The sequence below is a fragment of the Rattus rattus genome, chromosome 6, assembly GCF_011064425.1.
Source record: "Rattus rattus isolate New Zealand chromosome 6, Rrattus_CSIRO_v1, whole genome shotgun sequence".
NCBI classification, from domain to species: domain Eukaryota; kingdom Metazoa; phylum Chordata; class Mammalia; order Rodentia; family Muridae; genus Rattus; species Rattus rattus.
In genome coordinates this window covers 149884830-149909594 of record NC_046159.1, presented here as the reverse complement: position 1 = coordinate 149909594, position 24765 = coordinate 149884830, and the positions used below count along the sequence as shown (strand labels likewise).

The following is a 24765-nucleotide window of genomic DNA, read 5'->3' as shown; positions in this document are numbered from 1 at the left end:
TTATATTTCTAAGAACTTTGTTCCAGAGGCTCACTCATTAGTTATGAAGATCTTTATCCCTCTCAACTTTGTTAGAACTAATTTCTCTAATAGCCTAATTCGCTAAACCTGTCTGACAATATAACCCTCACGGCTGCAGGTAGCTAGGAGGAGCAGCCTTCCGACTCCATCTACCTGCTGTCCTTCAACTGTTCATGAAGATTGTTGTTCAACCTAAAAAAAATCAAAGACCAGTACCACAGTGTCCCAGAATCCTCAGCAGATGATGTCCTCACGTTGTGTTAGCATTTCTCCTAGGTTTTCCTGTGTCCCTACCCAAAAACTATCATGTGCCTACAGCCAGACCTACACAAATGACCAAGAGTAGGACTCTCAAAAGCAGAGGCTCAGATCTGGTACAATAAACTATCTAAAATTCATATCACCCATCCCCCAAACCTGGGGGTGCAGCGCCTAATTCATGTTACAGAATCACCCATCTTCTTGGTAGTAATCTGGATTTGAACAACTTTATCATTATCAGACTAAATCTCAGCTCCTAGTAGACAATTACCTGGCGTTTTTCTTTTGGATATTCTTGATAATGAAAATGGGGAATATGCATGGTAGCTACCAAGTGAACTTGAACATTGTGTGCATGCGCATGTGTGTATAGAAACATTGCACATTGAAGTTTGAGGTGACAAAATCATGTTAATATGGTAGAACTGTGTTACAGTAATTGAAAGGCTGGGAAGAACTTCATAGTAGCTGTTCTTTCTGAGCTATTTTTTTGATGGTAGTTCATGAACGTCTGGCTAACCTGGTTGTCTCAGGAGTCTTAGAAATTATAAGCCAAGTCATAATTCACGGGAGGCCGACGAGGCCTTGTAAAGCCTTGTTGGCACAGGTATTCAAGTTTCGTATGCATCTGGACACCAATAATATCAAAGCAGAACCTTGTAATAAACTGAGAAAAGGGTCCCTGAGTAACTTTATTATTGATTTTTCTATCCAGAATCCTATGTATTATCCAGCTAATGCATTAGTTTAAAATAATCTAACTATAAGTCATACAACTATCGATCGACCCTGGTCCCTGCTGAAGTAATTTAATTGTATCTGAATTATGACATAGGTGCAGTGACCAAGCACAGCTGTGCCCTTAAACCCTACAGACCCCAAATACGGTCAAATTCTGAGACTAGCTAGCACAGCCTCTGCTGAGAACCACTGCTAGCCATTGCCAAGGTTGAGGCTCTAAAAATGTCTGCTCTGTTTAGGCTTCTGTGACTTGGGAGCACTGTATGTAGCCAGTGGAGATTCACTTCTGCTTGGTTAAAAATGTGGCAACCTCTAAAGTCATGGGAAGGTAGTGAGGGTAGGGGTTGGGGGGGTGCTTCTTATGGTACAGGCTCTGGTCATTTCATTCATGATCCCTGTACTATGCTGACTTCAAAGATGAGTTTCATTTTATTTAATCACTTGTGAGCTGAACGCAGTTCTGGCCTAGGCATGTGACTCAGCGGGAAAAGGTACTTGCTGGCAACCCTGACCACCCGACTTCAGCCCTCACACCACATAGAGTGTCCTCTGACTGCCCTCTGACTTCCATATGCATTCTGTGGCGGGCACATGTTTCTGCCATAAATAAATAAACACAATTCTATAAAAAGTAATTTGCCATTCTGGTTGAGAGGGAAACTGTAGAGGCAAGAAGCCATGGGCAGACCTGTCCCACTCATACCTCTGGCAGGGACCATAGGGTAATATTGGACCAGGGCAGGGACTGTCTTTATCTGGAGTGTATCCTGTCTGGGATAAAATTCCACCTCTGAAATCTCCCAGTTATCAGAATTGCAGAGGAGGGAGGGAGACGTGACTAGTACTTGTCCTGTTTTTGTACGGTAGATGAGTTCTTGACTCTGGAAGAGGAAAGATCGAAGCTAGACTTGGGAGTGGAGTAAGTAGCAGGTATATTTTCCCAGGGCAATTCATTGGCAAGGCTCAGTACAAGGACTCCGGATTTTAGAATCTCCACGTCAGGGTCTTTATCTGCATGAACTTAAAAAGCAAGGAAGGTTGGCAAGGATGAGTTCTAGATGTACAGGAAGAATAGAGTTTATTACGTGTTTGCTGGCGTTATTTGTGGCTGAAGTTGTAAGATAGCGTTTCGTCTTGCACCTGTTGATGTAGAATGAGTTACCCCATCAATCACTTACCCGAGAGTAACTGTTACGTTACACGTCTCCCCTCAACTTGCACTCAAATCGAAAGTGTCTAATTGCTCCAAATTTTAAGAGCAACTTACGTGCTAGAAGCCAAAATCTACAATTTTCCTTTCTCCTTGGAAAGTGTCCCGCTGTCCAATATCAAAGCCCAAAGGCCAGTCAATAAAAAGGAAACATTTCCGGAGAGATGTAAGGCCATTTGATTAATGTATGTGGAGGGGAGGAACATAAAAGGGAAAATAAATCTCGAAAGATCCAACCTCAATGGAAATGAAACCATTAAACCATAGAAGAGTAATAGAGCTTGTCTTCACTTCAAATTATTTCTTCTTCTGTCCTTTTTCTTTTATTTTCTCTTGCGGAAAAACACTGGTATGTTGAGGTTTATCAATTGGCAGACTTTTATAAGCAGAAAAACAAAAGACATTGTGGCCTTTTATCTTTCTGGTGTTTTCCAGAGTGAGTCATGCTATTGCCCAGGCTGGCCTCAAAGTTACCATGACCTTGATTAAATGCGTCATCCTCCTGCCTCAGCCCCCACCCCTTACCCCAGAGCTGGCATTACAAGCATGTACCCACACGCCCGACTGGACTGGCTACTGTAATTCTTTGTAAGTGTTTGACCAAATCTTTAAAGATCAGATTCTGAAAAAAGAGGGTGAAGATGCTTGTTTGAGAGCATGCATTCCCAACTTCCTGACACCACAGAGGGGTTCTCACTAGGATCGAGGAGCTCTATAATGGGAAGCATCTTACCCTCATCCTGCCGTTCCTTATGGCTGGCCCATCCTCCGCCAATCTCAACACGTACAGATCCATTTTGTATTCCCTTCCTCCACGGATGCTGAATCCGAATCCTTTGGCTCCTTTCTCCATGTCCACAGTGAAATAATCGAAATCCTTTGGGAGTGGGGAGAAAAATGGGACATGGAGAAGTTTAGCATCAGTGGGACCTCGATGGTCACTTTTCCTGTCCCCTCCTTCCATAGCTAATGTGTTTACATGACAAGGTGCTGGAAGATGCCTCCTGATTTTGTAAGTACTGAATTAGCAAGGCATAGCTCTGAAGGCCCAAGTAGGTCAGAACACTGAACTCTGTTAAAACAAGCAATACAGCTCACGTCAGCTGGCTTGGCCATCTCGCACTCACGGCATGTGGATCTGAATGACGACGTCTCTCCTGAATCTTCTCATTCATTACTGTAAGTACCACACATAAGTCTGCCAATCAGTGGTGCGTCTCTGGAAGTGTCAACTACAGTTTTCTAAGCTAAAAAGTGAACTTGAACGGGGTTCTGACTGTATCTTTCAGTTGACTGCTGACCATCAAGTCAGAGGATACAAAATCAGTTTTCCTTTCCCTGAGAGTGTACTGTGTCCAAGACTTCCTGATTCTCAATCTTCTTAAACTCTTTGAGGATATGGGTGCCCTTAATTTAATAGTGGAACGTAATATAATGATAGAGTGGAAATTGTCCTTAATTTCTATCTTGGTACCTATTACTTGGTTACCAAGTAATGACTGCTTACTAGACATTGAGCGCTGGTCCTGATACCTTTCACAGAGGTTGGCCATTGGCCTGTAAGAGAGACCCAGCCTGAAGGAAATGAAAGTTCAGTCAGGTTAAGGGAGTCTCAGAAGGTATGTCCAACGCAGCTAATAATGAAAGCATCGAGCCCTTTGTTGTGTGCACAGGGGCTGTGGGCAATTACAGTAGCTGCAGGTCAGAATATAAAGCCACCCCTTGGCTTTGTCCTTTACCACAGAGTGGGGGGCAGGAAGCCATTTAGAACCCGTGGCTCTGAACCTACCCCCACCATGACTGGAAAACATAAAGTTTTCTGCATTAGCAGAATCACGGGAGTCTAGCAGGAGCTTAAAAAGGACAGTTGACAGGACTGTGCTTGCTCTTAGAGTTAGCTGGTTAGTCATCATCAAGGATTAGTTCATCATGACCGCACGCTCACTCCTGACGGGTTCATGGATCAGCCGTTCTGATTTATTCTGGAAAAGATTTATTCATGCCTTGAAGTTTCGAAGGTGCAGGCATGACCCTGATATTAGCACTAGAACCAGAACCCTGGCTCTGTGCTCCAGCAGGCTGGCGTTTCTGCCTCCCCTCTATGGCAATCCTTGTGCATTGGAAAGTCTCGGTGGGGACCCCATGATCTCCAGCAGAGGTACCTGTGGCTGCCTGTAGTCTGACAGAGGGTACTGCCTGGTGTCTGGGGAGTGCTGCCTGTAGTCCAAGGGTGAGGGCTGCGAGAAGTCCCCTCCCGGGGGTTGCCTGTAGTCCAGTGGCGGCTGCCTGTAGTCTGTGAAGGGCGGCTGCCGGATGTCTGGCTTCACATCTTGCCTTGCTTTAACTTCTGACCTGTAACTGGATGAACGGAAAGGGGTTTGCTTTGGCATTTCGGTACTCTGAGGGGATTAGAACGACTGAGCATAGTCCAGTCACCACCGCTCCTGGGGACCCAAATCCTTGAGTTGGTCTTGTTAATTCAAGAAGATTAAATAAATGGCATTGTTTAGATATTGTTGACAAATGTTGTATTATATGCTTTCGCTTGTCTTGTTAAGAAATGGATACAAAAGTGATGTTTTTTTTACCAGGACCTTGCGGAAAAGGCCTCCTGGATATTCTCTCTGTTTCTTTAAAAACTGCACGACTAGTGGGTGGTTAACAGCGTGCCCTGCTCCTGTAGAGGACTCGAGTTCAGTTCCCGGCACCCATGTCTGGTGGCTCACAGCCTCTCCAGGGAACTTGACTTTCTTACACTGCACGCAGAGAAATACTCACACGGACATAACGTTAGAAATCTGTAGAAAAGTACCCAACTCACAGTCATTACAAATCTGAGGAGTTAACATTTCCCTTCTTCTGCTCTCTCCCTCTATGCCCCCTGCTTCGCCCTCTCCCTCTCCCCATCCCCCCCCACGCACGCACACATACACACTCTTCTTGCAATCTCATCATTACATCATGCTAGCACAACTGAAATCATCACCAAAGAGTTTATAAACATGATATCAATGGCTAGTCTTTTAAAAAGTTTTATTTATTCTTATTTTACATGTGTGTTTAGCGATGTGTCTGTCTGTCTCTCTGTCTGTCTGTCTGTATATAATTGAACAATGCCTTTAGCAGCCAGAAGAAAGCATTAGATCCCTGAACCTGGAGTTACGAAGCGTTCTGAGGCACCAAGTGCACAGCGGGAACCGAACCCCAGCCCTCTGCAGGGGCACCTGCTCTGAAACACTGGGCCATCTTGCCAGCCCCAATCCAGGCTTATTTGACTGCTAAGTCGTAGCTTTTTGAGCACTGTAGATGTTGAAGGAGTGGTAGTAAGGCCAGGGAGTGACTGCAGGCCCAGAGTCACTGGCTCATTGAAAAAAAAAAGGGGGCGCTATGTAGCAGAGGTTTAAACATGAAAGTGCAGCTACCAGGATCACTACTGGGTTCCACTGTGGTCACGTGATAGGAAAAGGCAAAATGTCCCAAGGCGACATTCATTTCTGGCTTATTTTTAGTCCTCACATGCTGATATACAGAGCGGACTAATACACACAGGAGCAGCTGAATAATCTTCAGACTTTCCCGCTGCTCTAAGCTGTGGGTGCTCCTGGGTCACAAGGGGCACAACAGCCAGTCCCAGACATTGCGAGATCATAGGTACGTGGGTGAGATCAGCTCCAGGGAATAAAGACGCTTTAGTTTTATAGTTCACTGTCTGGTGCTGCAGTACGGATGCAATTATCCCGAAGAGTGAGCAAAATCCTTTTTTAAATATTTATTTATTTTAGACAATGCCTATTGTGCAGCCCAGGCTGGTCTTCGATTTGTGACGTGCCTCTGCCAGCCTTCTGAGTGACCAGACTGCAGGTGCGTGCTACCGTGCCTTCTGGAATTAAGGGAATACTTCACACAGAGAGAAGGTTCAAAGATGGTAGAAATTTACAGTCATTACCAGATAGCTTTTCAACTGGTTTAAGCTCTTACTGGGGCTGATTGCGAACAAATGTTTTTTTTTTAAAAGTCCACCCGAAAAATTACCACTACTGTTAACTCAATATTTGCAGAGGCACACTAGGAACGTAGAACAACGGGAGCGTTTACTGGGGCTTCCTGGAAGGGAGTTTGGAGTAGTTTCAGTCACCCCTTGGAGTGGGTTGCATTTGTTGCTTAACCCTGCAGAGAGGGGAGACGCCCCTCCTTCGAGTTGCATAAATCAGGTTTTGCTTTATCCCTCACCCCTACTGAGGTGCAGGCTGTGAACAGAATCATTTAAAGTGCGATTTGAATAAGACGCTCAGCTATGCAGAAGTTGCATTAAACAAAAGGAGAGGGACTGGGTGACATTTGCCAGTGTGTGTTGGTTCCCTTCTAGAAGTCGCTAGCTTGGTGGTTTGGATGTTGCGCTATTTTAAGTCATGGCCGAGCCCCTTCATTTTTGTGATCAGTGTGGTGTTGGTATGAAACACCCATTATGCACTCCGTTTCCAACCAGCTGTGTCACAGGGTGTAGTGGAAAAGGATGAAATGCAGGAATCTCCCCAAAGATTAGACAAATGACTAGAAATAGAACCGTGAAGCTTGCTGCAGCTGTCGCCGTGGCCACGGAACATCAAACGCCCCTCTCTTCCATTGTCACGGGTCAGGATTCGAAGAGTTCTTTAACAAGGAAAATGTACTTAATATTTTATGAACGTTGCTAACGTTGAGTGGTAGGTACACTGGCCAGAGCAGAAATTAGGTTGGGCTGAGTATGTGAGACATTACACTTTGTGGAACGTGTAGGATCAGATTATTAAAAATTCAGAGAAAAAGGTCAGGCTCCAGGCTAGGAAGATGGGTAAGCTGGTGAAGTGCTTGCTTCATAAACGTGAGGACGCATCAGTCTGTACCCGTGATCCCAGCACTAGTGAGGTAGAAATCAGAGGGCCCTTGGGTCTTGCTGGCTGAACAATCTAACCAACTAGTGAGTTCTGGGTTCAGAGATAGTCTCTCTTTCAAAGCAATAAGATGCAAACTCGGTTGAGAAACATTCCCAATGGTTTCTGCACATCCTTTGAGATGCACGTCCACCTATCCATGGAAACCTCACAGAGGAAGATGCATGTACACACACACACACACACACACACACACACACACACACACACACACACACTGTGTGCACTCTAAAAGTTACTTTACATATAAATGAAAGTCATCAACCTGGTTCTTGTAGCTGTTAATTCTATCACTAAAGAGACTTTAGAGATGATAAAGACAGATGGCAAAGAGTAAATTCTAGCAAGCTTTTATGGTGTGCTAAAGTTCAAGACTAAGAAATGCTGCCCAGGAGATATTCCAGAGGATGTGAGCCTTTTCTGAACCATTTTAAGGGTGGGAGATCACGAGAGCTCAAGAGCTACAGGTAATTAACCATGGCCGAGAGAGGAAGAGCTCTTCCCCAGCGATGAGTTTCCTCATTGATTATTCAATACTGAGTGGTCAGCTTAGAAGCCCACACACGCAGGCACCACTGAAGGGACCCAGCAGGCTGTATTTATGTTATTTGTTTATGTATACGTAACAGTAATGGTGGAGGAGGAGGGGGCTGATAATTTGGGGAAGGAGCTGGAGATGGGAGCAGCAAGAAGGAGGAATGGCAGAAATGATGCATTCATATTCTAACGAAATTTAGAAGAGAATCATTTCCAGCCTTGAGTGTCTAGGGTTCAAGGTGTTTGAAGGAAGACATTTTCCAGTGCTCTTGTGGTCTTAAATGGCAAAGATCACTTGCCCTTGTTGGAGAAGGGAACGCTGCTTTCATACTGAGTTTTGGAATATATTCTTTTATTTTCTTGCTTACACTCAACTTACAGTTATTCTGTGATTCCTGAGAACAAAGGGGAGCACAGGAGGTTAACATGGGAGCAATGAGACAGCACGGAATAGCGCTCATCCAGTTTGCAAACACTCAGCGAGCTTGGCGTTGCAGTTTATCCCGCTGGTGCATGGGAAAAGGCCCCCTCTGCCATGTAGGCGGGCACGCCTTGTGTAGAAGAACCCAGTATAAGAGCTGCTTTGGTAGTATTTCTAGGCTCATGTGCAAATAGGCAGTTTTCCTCTGACACCTTGGCGATCTTTGGAGGAGACTATGAAAATATTTCTGATATTTGTAAAAATAATTGAATCTTTTTTGCTCAAACATAAATGATTCTCCAGCTACAATAAAAATATAAGCCAGGGGACCTGGGCACAGGCCTTTAAAGGTTCTTAATGTTACTGAAACAAATACGTCCATGGTTTATAATAAAAATCTGAATCATGTAAATATGCTAATGCCAGATTTAGGATGTATTTTATTTTGTGGTCAGGAAAAAGGTGTTTGGGAAGACCATTGCTTCCATGAGAGGGAGAGGGGAAGCCTCAGTTGTAAGCTAGGCACCTACAGTGGCTTAGCTAGCTGCTCTCCCAGGGACCTTTAACATACTTTGCTCTTCAGAGTGGGAGAACTTTTTCGGGAGAGATGATGGCCAGTGGACCAGGAGAATGAACTAGCTAGTAGAGATGAGATTACCCATCCAAGTCTAGAAGCAAGACCCAATTTCAGGGCATTTGTGCTTTGAAAGAAGATGCGGGTTACAAAACTCATACAATGGCAAAGCCAAGAGCAGGAGTCTGGGCCTGGCTGAGGGCCTGCAGGTGTGCACAGGCGCTCCCTCTGGACTCTCAGCTGGATCCTGAGGAGAGCCAATGCAATCTGTCCACATAACGCATGGCGCTCGCAAGCACAGCTGGACCTCATTACTGAGGCAACCAGGACTTAACTCTGTCGAGCTCTCTTACCTCTGCATCATGTGCTCAATGGGGCTTCTCCTTTCCCCAGCATAAGTTTAAAACGTAAGCAGCCAAGGACAGCCAAGCACTCAGTTTCCCGTGAAAGCACATGGGGGAAATCATAGCAGAATGGGTTTTATGGGAATGTTACCCGTGGCACAGAGAAAACCATCATTCTGAAGTGGTGTGAGGGACAGAGCCAGAGAGCTCTGAAAATTGAGAAAGTCTGACCATCTTTTCTGACTAGGGCTTGGGAAGGGCACGTGGGAGGCAGCTGTCCGAAAATGCTGGACACAAAAGGCTAAGGAGATGTTCACATTCAGATATGTTCTGTTTTTCTACTGTTGGAAAGAAGAAAAACATGTGGGGATCCCCCCAGACCTATTTCTTTAATGGCTCAACCCAAGCCAGTTTTCTGTTGCACACGAGTCACAATAAAATGATACCATTTTTATATGCCACTTCTGTCTTCTAGAGCCTCAAAGAACCTTATTCATGTTACTAGTTCAGGAGGTCCCTGTGTATGGGGTAGATGACTCTCACTAGGTTGGGGGAGGGCCATGTAAAGTTATGATTGGCTAGGAGCCGTTCCCCCTCTCTTGCCCTCCATGCCGTCATTGTGTTCGTGGATCAATGTTTTTCTGCAGACCCCCCCTTTCCCTCTCAGCCTTCTGTCTGCTTGCTCTCTAGGAACCTACAGAAACCACCCACTCTTCTAGGACAAAAACAAAGATTCCTACCAGCGCTTTAGGGTGGCTTCCATTCCCCCTCACCGGGCTCATCCCTAGCTTTCCCCATACCGTATTCCGAAATAACCCTGGCCTTGGAGAACCATGCTTGGATGTCTCTCCTGCCAGAGGATCTTGCCTGTGCTCTTATTCTAGAAGCTCCTTAACGCTCCCAGGTACTTAACCCCAGCTCATTTGTGATGACTCCGCATTTCTGCAGAGAGGTTCTCCTACCCTGCAGGGCAGATTTACCAATGAAACAATGTATTTACCGCACATACACGTGTTCTCTCTCTCTCTCTCTCTCTCTCTCTCTCTCTCTCTCTCTCTCTCTCTCTCTCTCTCTCCTCCCTACCCACCTCCTTCCCTCCCTCCCTCTGAAACCATCTAAAAGTCCACATGGTAATTTCAGCTACATGAAAAGCTCTCTCCCAGCTGTGTCCTAAACAGTTCCTAGGAATTCTTTGGTCACCTCCCCTGCCTCTCAGAGTCATTAAAGTTAGAGGTGAAAACATTACCTATTTTCATGTCCTTGCAGCTGGAGAGGTTGAGGAGGAGCTGGCTGTGCAACTGGGCTGTTGGGGGTGGCTGGGCTCGGCTGGGCCAGAGGGCTCTGCTGGGCCAGAGGGCTGTGCTGCTGGGCCATGGGGCTCTGCTTCTCTGAGCTGGGTGCTGATGTTGGGCTGTTGAGCTCTGAGGGGGAACCAAGGCAACAGATGTGGTCAGGTTGGCATCTGATCAGAGGAAGCAGTAAATAGAGGCTGAGACTTGCTGCCTCCTGGGTCATTTTGGTTTCCGTGGGGGCTTTTCCCTGTCAGGTTAAACTTAGGAGGGTCTTCACCATTATTGGAAAGAGTGTCCTTTCATTAATTATAACTGGCATAATATAGTATAATAAATTATAGCGGTTATATGTAAAGTTATAAGCTGTCTTGTCATTCTGTTGGAAGGAAAGGTCACGGAAGCAAACCAACTAAGTAAAAACAATGTGTTAAAACCACAAGAAAACAATCCAAAGGACAAGCATAAAACATTCTAATATCCTAAAAACATAGGAATTTCTTGCTGAGAGAAATGCTTTAGCTAACACCTTTTGATGGATTAAGACGTTTCTCTTCCTTTCTTTCCTTGTCAATACAGCCTCACTCTGTAGCCCTGCTCGTCCTGAATTGGCCATCCTAACTCCAGCTTCCCAAGAACTGGGTTTATGGGCTGGTGCTACCACTCCCAGCTCAAGAACTCTTTGCGGATAGGGAGCTTTCTCCGATCGGGAGCTAGCTGTCTGTGTAAGCTAACGAATGCTGTTATAACCTCCTCTCAGGTCCCTCGCCAGTGTTACTAAGAGTCCTCCGTACTGCTCTCCAGAAAGAAGAAAAGCACTCTGCATAAGGGGAGATTCATAAAGCTATTCAAAAACTGCTTCTTGGTTCTCTTCTTTCATAACAATATAAAAATTTCAATGAAAATGACCCTGACGTGTTAAGGTAAAGCCAGAACCAACACTCCAGACTGAGAGGGTGGAGAAAGCATGTCGGGGCTGTTGCAGACATTCCTGCCCACAGTTCAGTTACTCGGATTTGTCTATACAGGCCTGTGTCTTGAAACGACAGACCAAAAGTATGGCCGCTATTGTCTGTCTGTCTGTCTGTCTGTCTGTGTGGTTGGGTAACAAAGGGAGGTGGCCTATTTGCATCTGACATGAAGCACTTCTCCGTCTTATCTCTCGCCCTTGGCACTCTTCCCATTTTCAGTCAGATAACCCCTCAGGAGCATTGTCCTGAGCCTGGTAAAGATGTTCCGAAGCACCTCTGACCTCTCCTCACTGACAGTCCTATCGCTGCCCCGACCTCGACAGTCTCTACACAGTACCAGCTCCTCCCTAATGGTCTCCGAATCACTCCGTTGGGAGCTTCTGTTTTATCATTGAAGTCAAGTCGGGCGGCTGGCTACTCTGCCACTTGGTGTCCATACATCAGACAGTCCTAAAAATAGAGTGGGTAGGAGGCTGAGTGAAATAAAGGGTGAGAGGTAAGGCCATCAGCCTTTGGATGGGACACCCGTGGTTCCTCAGCAGAGAACTCCAGGGATGACATTCTTCAGTTCCATTGATGAGTCAGGAGCAACAACCGTAGAGGGACCCTGCTGTGAGTGGGGACAGTGAGAGAACAGGGAGGGCTTTGGTTGTGAGTTGTGGGTGGTTCACTTTCAGGTGTGGGGGAGGGCTGTATAGAGACATTTGAAAGTTAAGTGGGAATTTTACATTTCTTTTTCCAGATGCAACATTTCCTAAATGAGCTCCCTTTAGACTGCAAAACTATAGCTACTTCTCCGAGCGCTTCCAAATCAATTTGGCTTTCAAGTCTTTTCCAGGGATCAACTGTTAAGAGGCACAAGCATCCCCTCCTGCACCCCTTGCTTTGCTCAGGTTTGCACTGCTGCCCGCTGGGTTGAGTGAGTTCCAGTTTATCATCTCCATAAAACTAATAATGCCCGAAACTCCAGGGAGGGCTCTGATAACCCCGAGCCTTGGGATTCGTACCACAGTGCCACAGAGCTGATGGGTAGACTCAGAATGTCAGGGGAGTGTGTCTGTGGTCTATCTCTCTGGGAGGCCACCTCAGGCACTCACCCTCCTGAGGGATGATGCGGAGGGTGACGCTCAGACCCGCATCCTTGATGAGCTTCACGATGTCAGCGTGAGGCATGTTGATGATAGACTGGCCGTTGACTGCTAAGATCCGGTCGCCCACTTTGAGTTTTGCACAGCGATCTGCCGGGCTCCCATCGATGATTCGTCCGATTTTATGGGGCACGGCTAAAAAAAGAAAAAAAAAAACCAACAGAAATTGGTATCAAGGACATCACCAGCACAAGACAAACAGTGCAACGTCACAAGTTTTTCCCCTCGTCAGTGTCTTTGGCCGCGCATCACAACCTTGCAGCTGTGGTTCGGTGCCTACTACTGGGACCAAAGTTCCTTAAGTCAAGCCCTTCTCAGTGACAGGCCAGTTCTAAACCCAGAACCTGAGGCTCTCGAATTTTGAGAGGCATCAAACTCACGTGAGGATCAGATCTCCGGGCCGTACCCAAACCTCATACTCTGAATGTCTAGATGAGAGACAGGACCATGGGTTTCCCGGGTCTACTTGGGAAACCCTGGTACACGCCAGTGTTTGAGAACAACAGGTGTGGCAGAGTGTGCAAAGAGAGCTCAAACGTGGGAGACGGTGGTGCAGAAAGCTGCAATAAGGGACAGGAACTTAATTGCTATCATCTCCATTTTAATGAGTGGGGGAAAGGGGAGAGCCCTCTGTACCCGTCAATCCAGGGAGCAGCTACCTGGCGAAGTGGCGGAATTTACCGTTAGACAGCGTCACTTCAGGTTAAGGGCAGCGCGTTTCCTACCATTTCTCCCTTTTGCTTCACAAGGCGGCCCTGGGAACTTGCTAACTTTCCTTGACTCTGAGATGCTGGTGGTGGCAAAGACACTTGGAAGGATCACGAGAGAGAAAAAAGAAAAAGCAGAGACGCCCGCCTATATACCATGATCCTCTGTTAACCAGAAGATGGATTGCAACTGTTGAGAACTTTAAAGATTTTAAAAGCTTTAGAGCTGGTATAACGTCTACACATTTTTGTAGACGTTTTGTTTGTGTGTTTGAGAAGAACCAGACACACGGGGATGCATATTTTCCTAGCAGGTTGACATTTAGTGGAAATGGTGGTGGCACGGTGACTGTGTCTGTGGCCACGTCTCGGCAGTGCACGGTGTTTTTGTGTGTCCCTTCACAGAACTTGTAATCTGGAAAACTGTGGATGGCTCCGGTGCCGATCGAGTGAGTGGAAACAGAGAAAGGCGCAGCACCCTGTTCAGTCTCTGAGGATGGCTACACCTTGAACTCTCGGTTTTGTGCATTTGTTACAGTGAAGGGCGGAATTATCAACTAATAACCAGAGAGAGGAAGGACAATCAGTGAGCTAATGGACTAGGACCTTGCTCGCTCTGTACTGGGAAAGGTTACAGACGGCATAGAAAAATATTGGTCAGGCTTGTGTCCCCGAAGTGAAACTCATCAGGTTTGAGCCCAAACACATTTTTATTTCCCATAAGCACTAATGGGTTTAATTAAGAGAGCACTATTTAGAGTTTACTAATGATTATCTTAGAGTCAGAGGCTATGTTTCTCAGGCAGAAAAAATATGTTCAATTAAAAAAAAAAAAAAAAAGCGGAGGGGACCTGTGAGGTGGCTCATCAGGTAGAGCCCAGGCTGAGGACTCGGGTTTAATCTCCAGATCTCACGGGCAGCCAGAGAGGCCTGACTCTGCAGAGTTCTCTTCAGATCTCCACAGGGGCACTGTGGTCCTCGTGCACAAGTGCAGGTGTGCACACACACACCATCCACACAGGCACATGCGTGTGGACAGACAGACAGACAGACGCATACTAAAAGGATTAAGTGCAAGAAATAATGCAGGTATTGCAAGATGCTTAGCTTTCAATCATAATTGGGAGAAGAAGTTTTTTTTTTTTTTCTGCCTTGTTTTCCCCTTTCCAGACTCAATAGCTCTTGGAATGATCCAGAAATGATTTGGCCTTCCTGCCCATAAATGTGTACACTGTTGTCTACCCTGTAATGTTTGAGAAGTTGCCTAAAATCTCATAACTGTTTTCTGTTATTGGGATGATACTATCCCTGACCTCACAGTGGTTCCGAGAGCTAGAGGAGCCATTGTATGATGGTAGCCAGAATAATGCCTGGTCCTGGAAGGATCAACTATCATCCTTTTAATGACTACTTCCTTCTAGATACTCCTTACATAACAATTGTGCCCCCCCGTGTGTGTATGTGTGTGTGTATGTGTGTGTGCATATGTATGTGTGTATGTGTGTATGTGTGTATGTGTGTGTATGTATATGTGTGTATGTATGTGTGCATATGTGTGTGTATATGTATGTGTGTATATGTGTATGTGTGTGTACGTGTGTGTACGTGTGTGTATATGTGTGTGTATGTGTATATGTGTATGTGAGTATGTGATGTGTGTATGTGAGCATGTGATGGGTGCGTGTGTGTATGTGTGTGTGAGTAAGTATATGTGTGATCATGTGTGTGTGTATGTGTGTGTGTGTATGTGTGTGTGTGTGTGTGTGTGTGTGTGTGTGTGTGTGTGTGTGTGTGTGTACCAACTTGGCTTCTCTCTAAATGGGATAACTTAGGAACACTAAAACTAAAGGCATATGAAGAGTACCATCCTCTGAACATCACATGGGAAACAGCTTCATTTAAGAAAAAGAAAAGTTTTAGGGATTAGATGGATGCTAGATGAGGCCGAGTGTGTCTTTCTCTAATTTTTCCCATCAAGACCATTGCACATATTTGTTGAAAACACCAACTTGACATTAATAGTTTATTATTCAAAGGGAAATTAATGTAGGGCAGATCTCTTGGTTATCTACCGTTGTATTTATTGAGGGCGAGTAACAATTCCTTCTGCCTCTTTTGAGTGTTTACTAACAGGAGACAAGCACTCTGTTAAATATTTATTTATTTAATATTCAAATTTACTTTTTACTTAACTCTATTTAACATGAACATTAAAGTTTAATTTAATTAAAAAGTTATTTATACATGTAGCTATATTTATATGATGTAAGATAGCCCTTTAATCCTCTATCAGGTAAATGATATCATTCTGAGTTTTCAGGGGAAGAAACGGCAGCAGACAGCAGTTAGAGTTTGTCCCAGGTCGCAGAGGGTAATAGGCCTCAGAGAGCCTCAGGGCTCCAGGCTCCAGGCTCCAGGCATCCGAGGTCTTGATGGACCTGCCCTGACTCTCTTGGTTCTTCCTGATGTCTGACCTATGGTTTGCTTTGTGAATCAGCCTGCTGCTTTTGTTTGGGAGTGTGCCCTGCCTCCAAGCTGAAGTTACAAAAGGTTCAGAGCAGTTTGCATCCGAGCTGGAGGCCGGGAACTGTGCTTGACCAGCGTCCTTTGATGTAGCTGTCTTTTGACAGGTGAGACATGAAGAGAAGAAAGAAGAGGAAATTGGACAGCCTTCCGTTCCTGTTTAGTTAGGATTTCATATCACAGTACCGTTTCTTTGCTTGAAGAACTCTGTTGGCTATGAGAAGCAATGGCATCTGAAATGAAATGAACGCATATGCTACAAAACACCGACCAATGGGTCTTGGTCAGCTGACTCTCTGCTCTGCCTTATCTGACTTTCTCTTCTCCACCGTGCTGTGTCACCCAGGCCTTACTGGGTATCAAATCCCAACTGTTTCAAAATACAGTCTCCTCCCCAACAACGATGAAAATAAGCAACACGAGGTTAATTTCCAAGTGCTGTTCAAAGCCTGTATTTCAAATCCTACAGCATGGCAGCCAAGCGCGTTTACTGTTAAGAAAACACTCTAGGGTCAAATCCAACTCTGGAATCCTTGGTTATGGTGGCATCAAACCTTAAGGTGGTTCCCTTCTGATGGCTCTGTGGGATCTGGAAGCCTTCTCCACAAGGGCAGGGACCACCGACTTGCCTGTCTGTTGAAAGCATGCTGCCTTAGGTCTCAAGAAGAAGAAGAAGGTATCACAAACGGAACTATTTGCTTGTGATAATTTCAAGGGTCTCTTAACTTTCTCTCAGTAGTTAGAATAGTGTTTAAAAGAAAAACCGAAATGGATACGTTAGCCACACAGAATGACAGAGTGCTTTAAATAAAACCCGAATGAACTCGGATCACGTGTGCTGTTACAAGAAGCACCTGACATGGCTTTGATACAAATGCCTTCTATTGGCGCCTTTTTAAAATACAGACAGCATTTGAGGCTCTTGGCAGCTGAGGCAGCGTTTCTTTCATTCTTCTTATTCTTCACTGGCATTTCCCTTACACATGCAAGTACATTCAGTGTTGACGTACAGCAGATCTTTGACAAGGGTGTTTCCCAAGGGGATTATCTCTGGGAACAAAGTGTAGTCCCGTTTGCTCAGGAATGAAGGCTCTCGAGCTTATGACCCCCAGGCCTTCTGTGTTAGTAATGGAGTTACAGAGCAAGGAGGAGGCCCTGAGCTTGGTTTCTGTTATTGAGATGAATGGGATTCATCAACTCTCTGAGAATTGATGACTAAGGTAGCTGCTGGAATGCGTCCATTTAGACACATGCCTTGCAGACATCATACGATGGGCGGCAACATAAACCAACACTTTGGATTCGTCTTCTTGCCTTAACATGCTTAGAATATACAGCTATTTGGGGGAAAGTGACAGTCTATTGTTTGACTTTGGACGTAATGTCACTTGGGAAAGGGTTGATGTGCCAGCAGGTAGAAACTTTAGTTGGAAACCCAAAGAAAGTCATAGAGAAAGAAATACATCTTTCCTATTTGATTATTCATCCTATACCGTATTCCTTTGTAATACATTTGTAGTCTCCTAGACAGGAGTTGACATCTTTGTCATTGGCCAGCATAGCACATTTGTCTTATGAATATTCAGAAAAAGTCTCTTTGCCTCGATTCTCTCCATCGTGAGTTCTTGAGACGGAGATCTCTGGGGTCTCTAGTGACATTAGTGATGACATTAGACAGTGCTCCTCCTTTTCCTTTTCATGAACTCTCCTTACTGGATCTGTGTAGCCAACTCCAGCTCTCTCAACTTCATCAAAGTGGTCAGCCAAGGAGCACGTGCAGTCCTGCCCTAGGTCGGTTCCCGTGAAGAAGGTGTTGACCACCTGTAGAACTCTACTACTGTTTATCGGTTTCTATAGAACTAAAATGTATTTATCCACCCATTTGTTTGAGATAGGGTCTTGCTTTGTTGCCCTAGTTGGCTTGGATGTCTCTGCATCTCAGGCTGCCCTGCCTTCCTTCCAGAGTGCTGGGTTTATAGGTAAGCACTACCGCGTTCAGCTGCCTTCTTCCTCTGCTGGAATCCTGGGAGAAGCGATTGTTCGATCCCTCCCAGGTCTGCTTTCCCACCATTTCAGCACTCTCATTACACAGCACATAGGTGTCTTCACCTCAGAGGAAAGGAAGCTTGCCATTGGTGTTTATGTTTAATTATCTCCTTGTTAGCAGACCCTGAAGCATGGCTTTACGTATGGAAGACAACCTTGGACAGCAGAAGCGGATCTGCATCAATCATGTCACATTTCCAAGAGGAGCCACAGTTCTGAAATGAGTTCTGTGACAAACAAATACTTCACAGGCAATCGATACCAAACGCTGCCATTACATCACAATCTACTAATTAGCGAAGGTTAAACATTAGCTTGGACAGGTCAGGGCAATTTGTTTGGGTTTCGAATCTATAGCCTGACATGATTTTTTTTTTTTAAATATTGGATGATTCCAATTGTTTTTCCTTCACTAAACTGTGAAAATTATTTATTGCTTAAGTTTTGAAGTTGTGAGTTGGGGCACGAGGATGGCTCAGTCGCTCACCAACCAACAGCGTTTCCCTAGTAACAGGAACTATGCTAGGCTCTTAGGGGGAAGAAAACATAAGAACACATGGATTTGTCCACAGGAAACCCAGTCATGTTGCGGAGAGCAGAGATAAGCATAAAATATTTAAAACAACTCATAAATAGCAAACCCACGATAAAGGTGGGAGGCAGTTAGAGGACAGAGGAAAAGCTAAGTATGAGGTCCAAGTGTGGACCCAGAGCAGAAAGGAAAAGAAAAGCTACTCTAGGGGGGAGGGAACACGAGTGTCCCTAGGTACTCCCGTAACTCCCTTACAGAAGAGCTTGATGACAAAAGGGAGGAGGCCCATCAGTTTCAAGAGGAGGGAAGCCAGGAGAGAGGCTTTGCCTGCTTCTCTGTCTTAGCTGCCTGAGATGCTGCTGTTAGCTCAGCTCCTATGGGTGTGTACTCTTTCATAGCCGGTAAAGACCCCAGGTGACTTCCTGTTTCCACTTGAGCCTAAGGAGCCTTTCCCCAGTCCCATTTCTTCTTTCTAGACGCTCTGAATTAGAATATTCTCTTATGACAAATCCATCCAGCTAGACGTCCTTTCCCGAAGAGTGGTCAATGTCCTTCAAAAGGATTTTTTTTTTCTTGGTTGCCAGAGGATTGAAGAAAAGGGGAAACCATTTTATTTTAAATTAAAAAAATTTGGCAACATGAAGAAAATGTTGCCCATGTGACTTGTTTTCTTCTAGAAGTCTGTGAAATTCAATATTCCAAGATTGCAAACATCTTCCTCGCGATTCATAGCCAACTGATTTGCGAAATCCCAAATAGAACAGTTGGTGTTTTAAGGGCTGCATATTTCCCCAGCCCCCGTGAGTCATTCTCCTGTGGCCCAACAGTTCAGTTGCCCTGAAGTTGGTAATGGGCAGATGGTCAGACAGGGGGATGGGAAGGAGGCCCATCACTAGCAATTTGGGAACCCAACTGAACTCGTGCCTCCATGGGTAAAAAGGATCCAATAGACAATTTTAATTATATGGCTAGAGAGAAGCATTCCTCAGGCATATGCTACTGCTAATGCTTTTATTTCCTATCAATTTAGAGTTCTTCTAGCTAAGTATTGAAAATGAATTGGTAATGGAAAGAAATCTCATTGCACTGGAGATGGCAAGAAATGGTGGCATGGATATTCCAGCTGAGGTCATAGAATGGTTTTGATGTTTGGAAAGATCTGATAGGGCTATCAGGGTTAATTCCATGCTCATGTGACCTTTGCAGCTACCCAGGTCCCACACTCAGAGAGCCTAGTATTTGGTTTGATGGCCTGCTGTTACCATCTGGACACTGTGTAATTTGTAGGCAAAGACCCTACATTTTTCATGCTGTATTGGGCTCAAAGGATTCTGTAATTGATCCTGTGGAGCTGTGTCCATACGGTTTCCTCGTCAGAACAGCACTGTTTTACCGTCTGCCATGGAGTATGTAAATGAGACTACGGTACAGGAACCAAGAAGGGTGGGTGTGGTGGTTTGAATATGCCTGGCACTGTTAGGAGGCGTGGCCTTGTTGGAGGAAGTGTGTCACTGTAGGTGTGGGCTCCCCCCTGGCTGCCTGAGCATGCCAGTCCTCTCCTGTCCGCCTTCCAATCTCGATGTAGATCTCTCAGCTCCTTCTCCAGCTCCACGTCTGCCTGGATGCTGCCATGCTCCTGCCTTGATGATAATGGACGGAACCTCTGAGCCTGTGAGCCAGTAGATCCAGTTAAATGCTGTCCTTCCTAAGAGTTGCCTCGGTCATGGTGTCTGTTCACAGCAGTGGAAACCCTAACTAAGACAGTGAGTGTGAAGAAGAAAAAGCAAACACTTTTTATGGCTGCTTTATTCATTCTGATGAATATCACTAGTGTCTGCTAAGTGTACGGTTGAATATTCTTGAGGCTAGGGTTAGATTTTAGTGGTAGAGCATATGTGTAGCACACACAAAACTCCAGATATAACACTCAGGACTCTCACCCCTAAAACGTTAACCTCTTATCCTTCATGTACTGATTCAACAAGCCTAATGTGACCATAGCCTTCTCAACTCAAAGTGAAAATTATTGTTATATAACAAGTCACTCATTACTAGATCTTATGCAAAGCAGACATCCTCGTGTAATTCTGTTTAAGTGGGCTAGTATATGCCACATGGAATCAACACATATTTTGAGAAGTTTATGTGTTCTTTGAACCTATGTCTTTAGAGTCTGACAATATGTCCAGATATTATGGTGTTAAGAATGAAGGAAACCTCTGCATAGACACGATCTTCAAGCCAGTAGCTGGGTGAAGCAGGGGTAACCAGAGAATGGGAAAACAGGTACACTTTCTTCTACAGAGGCATTTAGTGTTCTCTGAATATCCCTGGAAATTATATCGCCAATTCCTAGGTAGCTAGAACATCCTTTTAAAGTTGATTTGGTCTAAAGGTATCAATAGAAAATTTGGTGCTACTAATCCAAATATCCATCTTCTTCAGTATTTTTACTCAAAGTCACAGGTGAAAAATATAAACGTTTTCATCGTTCAATAAAACCTGTAGCCCTGCCTTTCCAGTCTAGGGTAGAAGTTTCCTCTCTGTGGTTGTTGATTGAGTTCAGTGGATAAAGTTGTCACTTTTTGCAAGACTGGCTAACAAAATGGGGAGCTAATCTGGTAATGATGGAAAATTTTTATACTAAGATTTCTTTCTTACAACAGCAAGTTGTCATATCCTTAGCAACAGCACAGCAGCAATAATAATGGCACAGTGACACAAGCAGGGAGACCCATGAAACAACTGCAGGTGTGAGATCTAGTATTGCTACGGTTTCAATGTATGTTCTTCAGTTCCTTGGTAGGAAACTCAGCTCTCAAGTTCACATCTTAGTGGTGTGGGGAGGGGCTTTGATAGGTAATTAGGATGGATGGGGTCATGAACATGGCGCCCCATTCTGCATTTTGGAGCAAACTGTACAACAGTGTTCTTGGAACTATGCCCGAAAGAAAGTGATTTCTTCAATTCTTAATTAGAATTAGCCAGTTTTCTGTAGGTTGATGTCTATATGCAGGTGAGGGCTGGTACCGGTTAGGTCAAGGCCATGATTGGACAGTAAAAAAATAAGGAAGGGACAAAGTTTTTGTAAGGCGAGAGAGAAGGAGAGAAAGGAGAATCAAGATAGAGACGGGGAAGGATGACCTAGATCCCGGTGGTCTTGAATTGCCAAGGTAGTCGGGATGGACTTCTGTAGGCAAATTTATCTTCTCTAGGTTCGTGGGTAGATGTATCGTGGATTGAGAATTTAACATATAAATCTGATTGTTGGGTTACAGTTTGTTGAGTCTTGATTTCAACGGGTTGTTGACAGTTTATACCATAACCGCTAGGGGGCGGATGTTGGGAATGTCAACAGAGCAGCGGCAGAGAGTTACGAGAGGGTAGCCACCCCTGGGAACAGGGGGTGTATGCTAGAAATGTGAACAGAGTCCACAGTAAGAGAGCCGCGAGATAGGTGGTCTCTGTATGAAACTGGAGTGGCAGTGACTTGCCTGGTCAGAGAGTACTTGGGGGCAGCGTGGAGCCGCAGAGATAAATTAGCGCTAGTTCCAATGGCCTGCTGGAGCCGGAACTAGTGAGAGCGCAATCGCCAGGGTACACACCTGAGCCGGTTCCATGGCTTTTTTAATTCTTACTGCAACAGTTCTCCTCAGAAACTTTCCGGTGTCTCTCTAACTTGGCATCCAGTGTTGCTGCAGTTAGCCCGCTCTGTCCTTGGGTTCTTCATTCATGTATTCAACCAAGCATGGATTAAAAGTCTTTCAAAAATAAAAGCTATGTGTGTATTGAATACATGCGCACTGTGCTTCTCATCATTACGAGTTTTGTCTTGTTCCTAAATTAGATTCCCAACCATTTATAAAACGCTAATATTGATTTATGAATTGTAAGCAATCAGGAGATGACTTGAAGTATGTGGGGGAAACATGTGGTGACCATCCCTTGTACCACAGGTGACTTGAGCCTCTGTGAGGTTTGAGAGCATAGGAGCAGTCTCCATGGATACTGAGAAGTAACTGGAACGAGTCTGAATCTATTAGAGTTCTTGCTCCTTAAATTTAATGCACTTGTCTTTCTTTTAGGGGCATGGAGAAAATGCTTGGTAAGTCCTGTCTCTGGGCCTTTTGAGTCCTGAAGCTTTGCTGTAGTGCACTTGATGTGGTTGGTGTGAGGACTTGTTTCCATTAGAAACTTGGGAGTAGCCACTATAGAATGCCTTTGATAATTCCTATTGTGTTGCTCTGCTCTCTTTCCCTACAACTCTTGATTAGATGGCTGCCTCTGGAATTGGTCTGCAATTCTCTTAACATTTCTCTCATACTTCCTGCTTCTTTTTTGTTCTGTTTCACATGAGACTTCATTCAACTTCTATCCTTCAATGCTTATACTAAAAAAATTAATTTAGTCATGATAATTTCAATATCGAAGAATTCTTTCCTCAACAATATTGCTTTTTTTTAAAAAAAATAAAAAACAGTATTCTGCTTTTATGTAATTATGTTAGTCTAGACAGTTGGGAATCACAGGAGAAATTTTCAATAAATTTCTGCTTATTAAACATGTCCATTATGTGATTTTCTATAATAATAGTCCAAAGCTGACTAGCATGGCTGTATTCTTGCTGTATCTTTATCTTACCATTTTCTTATTTTTCTTATTTTATTTCTTATCTTATAATCTTGCTTATTTGTCTGCCTCTAATGTCTTTTTTTTTTTTTTTTTTTTTTTTTGCTGGGGATAAAGCCTAGGACTGTGTGCAGCTAATTGCCAGCACTTGCTCTTCAATTTAAAACCGCTTAAACATTATTTATTTATTTATTTATTTATCTATTTAATGTGTGTGTGTGTGTGTGTTTGTGTGTGTGTGTGTGTTTGTATAAGTGCTTTTACCATCTGAGCCACTTCACTGACCCTGTTGGTGTTTTGATAAAAAGGAAAAAAACCTTCGTGTTTTATTCTGTCCTGGTTTTTACAGTTCTGAGCCTCTCAGAATTCCTAAAGACAAAGAAGGGGTATATGGTCCCTCCATCTGTCTTTGTTCTCTGACTTGCAAAGTAAGTTGCTACTTTTTTTCACCTTTAACAAGCCCTGCCCACTCCTGCCCCCCGCTCCTCGCACTCCTGCCCCGCCCACTCCTGTCTTGCTCCTCCCACTCCTGCCCCACCCACTCCTGTCCTGGTCCTCCCACTCCTGCCCCGCCTACTCCCGCCCACCCATTCACTCCTGCTGACCCCTTTCCTATTCACTCATTTACTGTAGTACAGTGGGGTCTGTGAAATCAGAGGTGATAAACAAATTTCCATTTTGCCACCATCAATCAGCAAATGTAAAAAATCATTGAAAAACTTTCAATCAGCTGCTGCGATTAGTACTTTGGAAGTACTAATCTAGTACTTCCTAGTAAGAGATTTGGGATCCACTTGTAATACAAATGAGAAATAATTATGAGCTCAAACTAAAAACAATTTCTGTTGTCTCTTGTAGCACCGAGGATAGAAATACAGATCACTGATGTCTTTCCGAGCGCTCAGTAAATGCCATACAATTACATTTTATCAACGCGGGCTTGGGGTTCAAGTGTTCAATAAAACGACACTTTCTCTCCTCCATATCTGTAGCCTTTCGAAGCACAGGAGACTTCACGCCCATCAACTTTCCTAGCTCTGAGTAATTTCTCAGCGGCCCAGTAGGGATGGCTGACGCCGCTGACAAATCCCGTTTCTCATTCTTACAGATGCCATGCATTCTGTCTCTGCCGGCTCCCTTCTCCTGTACAGCCTCTGAAATTGTGTTTTGTAAGAAGTCACTTGGCTATCATCACACCGCTCCCCGTCACAATCGGCAAATGTCAAAAGCAATCAGGTGCAGTATCAGCCTTCCATTGTATTCCCCTGAGCCCCGGGGCAGATAATAACTTCTTGTAATATTTTCTTAATGTAAATGGAAACAGATACTAACCCAGGCAAATGATCCCTTCTGAGCCAGCTGTCCTTTGCAATATGTTATCCCCAATATTACATGAATATTGGCTCTTGAGGATTTTTCTTTCCCTGCTGAAGCCAGAGCCTCCCTAACAGGGTACAGCATGCTTTAACATGAAATGTTGAAATTTTTCACGACTGGAGAAAAAAAAACCCAAATATGAGAAGGCCCTAAGAGAAGTGATCATATATTAACTTTGAAAACAACTTGCAGTGTGACCTCCGAGTGGGTAAATAAATTGTGTCAGTGCCTGAGAGTTTTGCATGGGGTTCTCTTCCTGCGCGTTGCTCTTTCTAAGCGCCCCGCGCTGTGGTGCACTCTCAGTCTCTGTTTGTGGACATTTTTCTTTCACCACTTGTATCCTCAGCACTGCAGCTACATGCATTGTCACTTTTAGCTAAGCGACCCTTTACATACTATGTTTCTGCAATAATTCTGTGAGATTGTTATTGCAAAATGACTTTTATTTCGCTAAAATGAGAAGTGTGGATGGACCAGGGAGTCCCCAGATACATACGGCAAGA

The 24765-nt window shown here is 44.5% G+C and overlaps 1 protein-coding gene across 1 annotated transcript in view; it reads right to left on the bottom strand.

Annotated features, from left to right (window-relative positions):
• The window catches only part of Magi2 (membrane associated guanylate kinase, WW and PDZ domain containing 2), a 1438642-nt gene that overhangs the window by 97642 nt on the left and 1316235 nt on the right, over positions 1 to 24765 (bottom strand). The window contains 4 exon segments of the mRNA XM_032907059.1: positions 2967 to 3110; positions 4396 to 4591; positions 10287 to 10461; positions 12398 to 12583. Coding sequence (XP_032762950.1) covers positions 2967 to 3110; positions 4396 to 4591; positions 10287 to 10461; positions 12398 to 12583 — 701 coding nt within the window.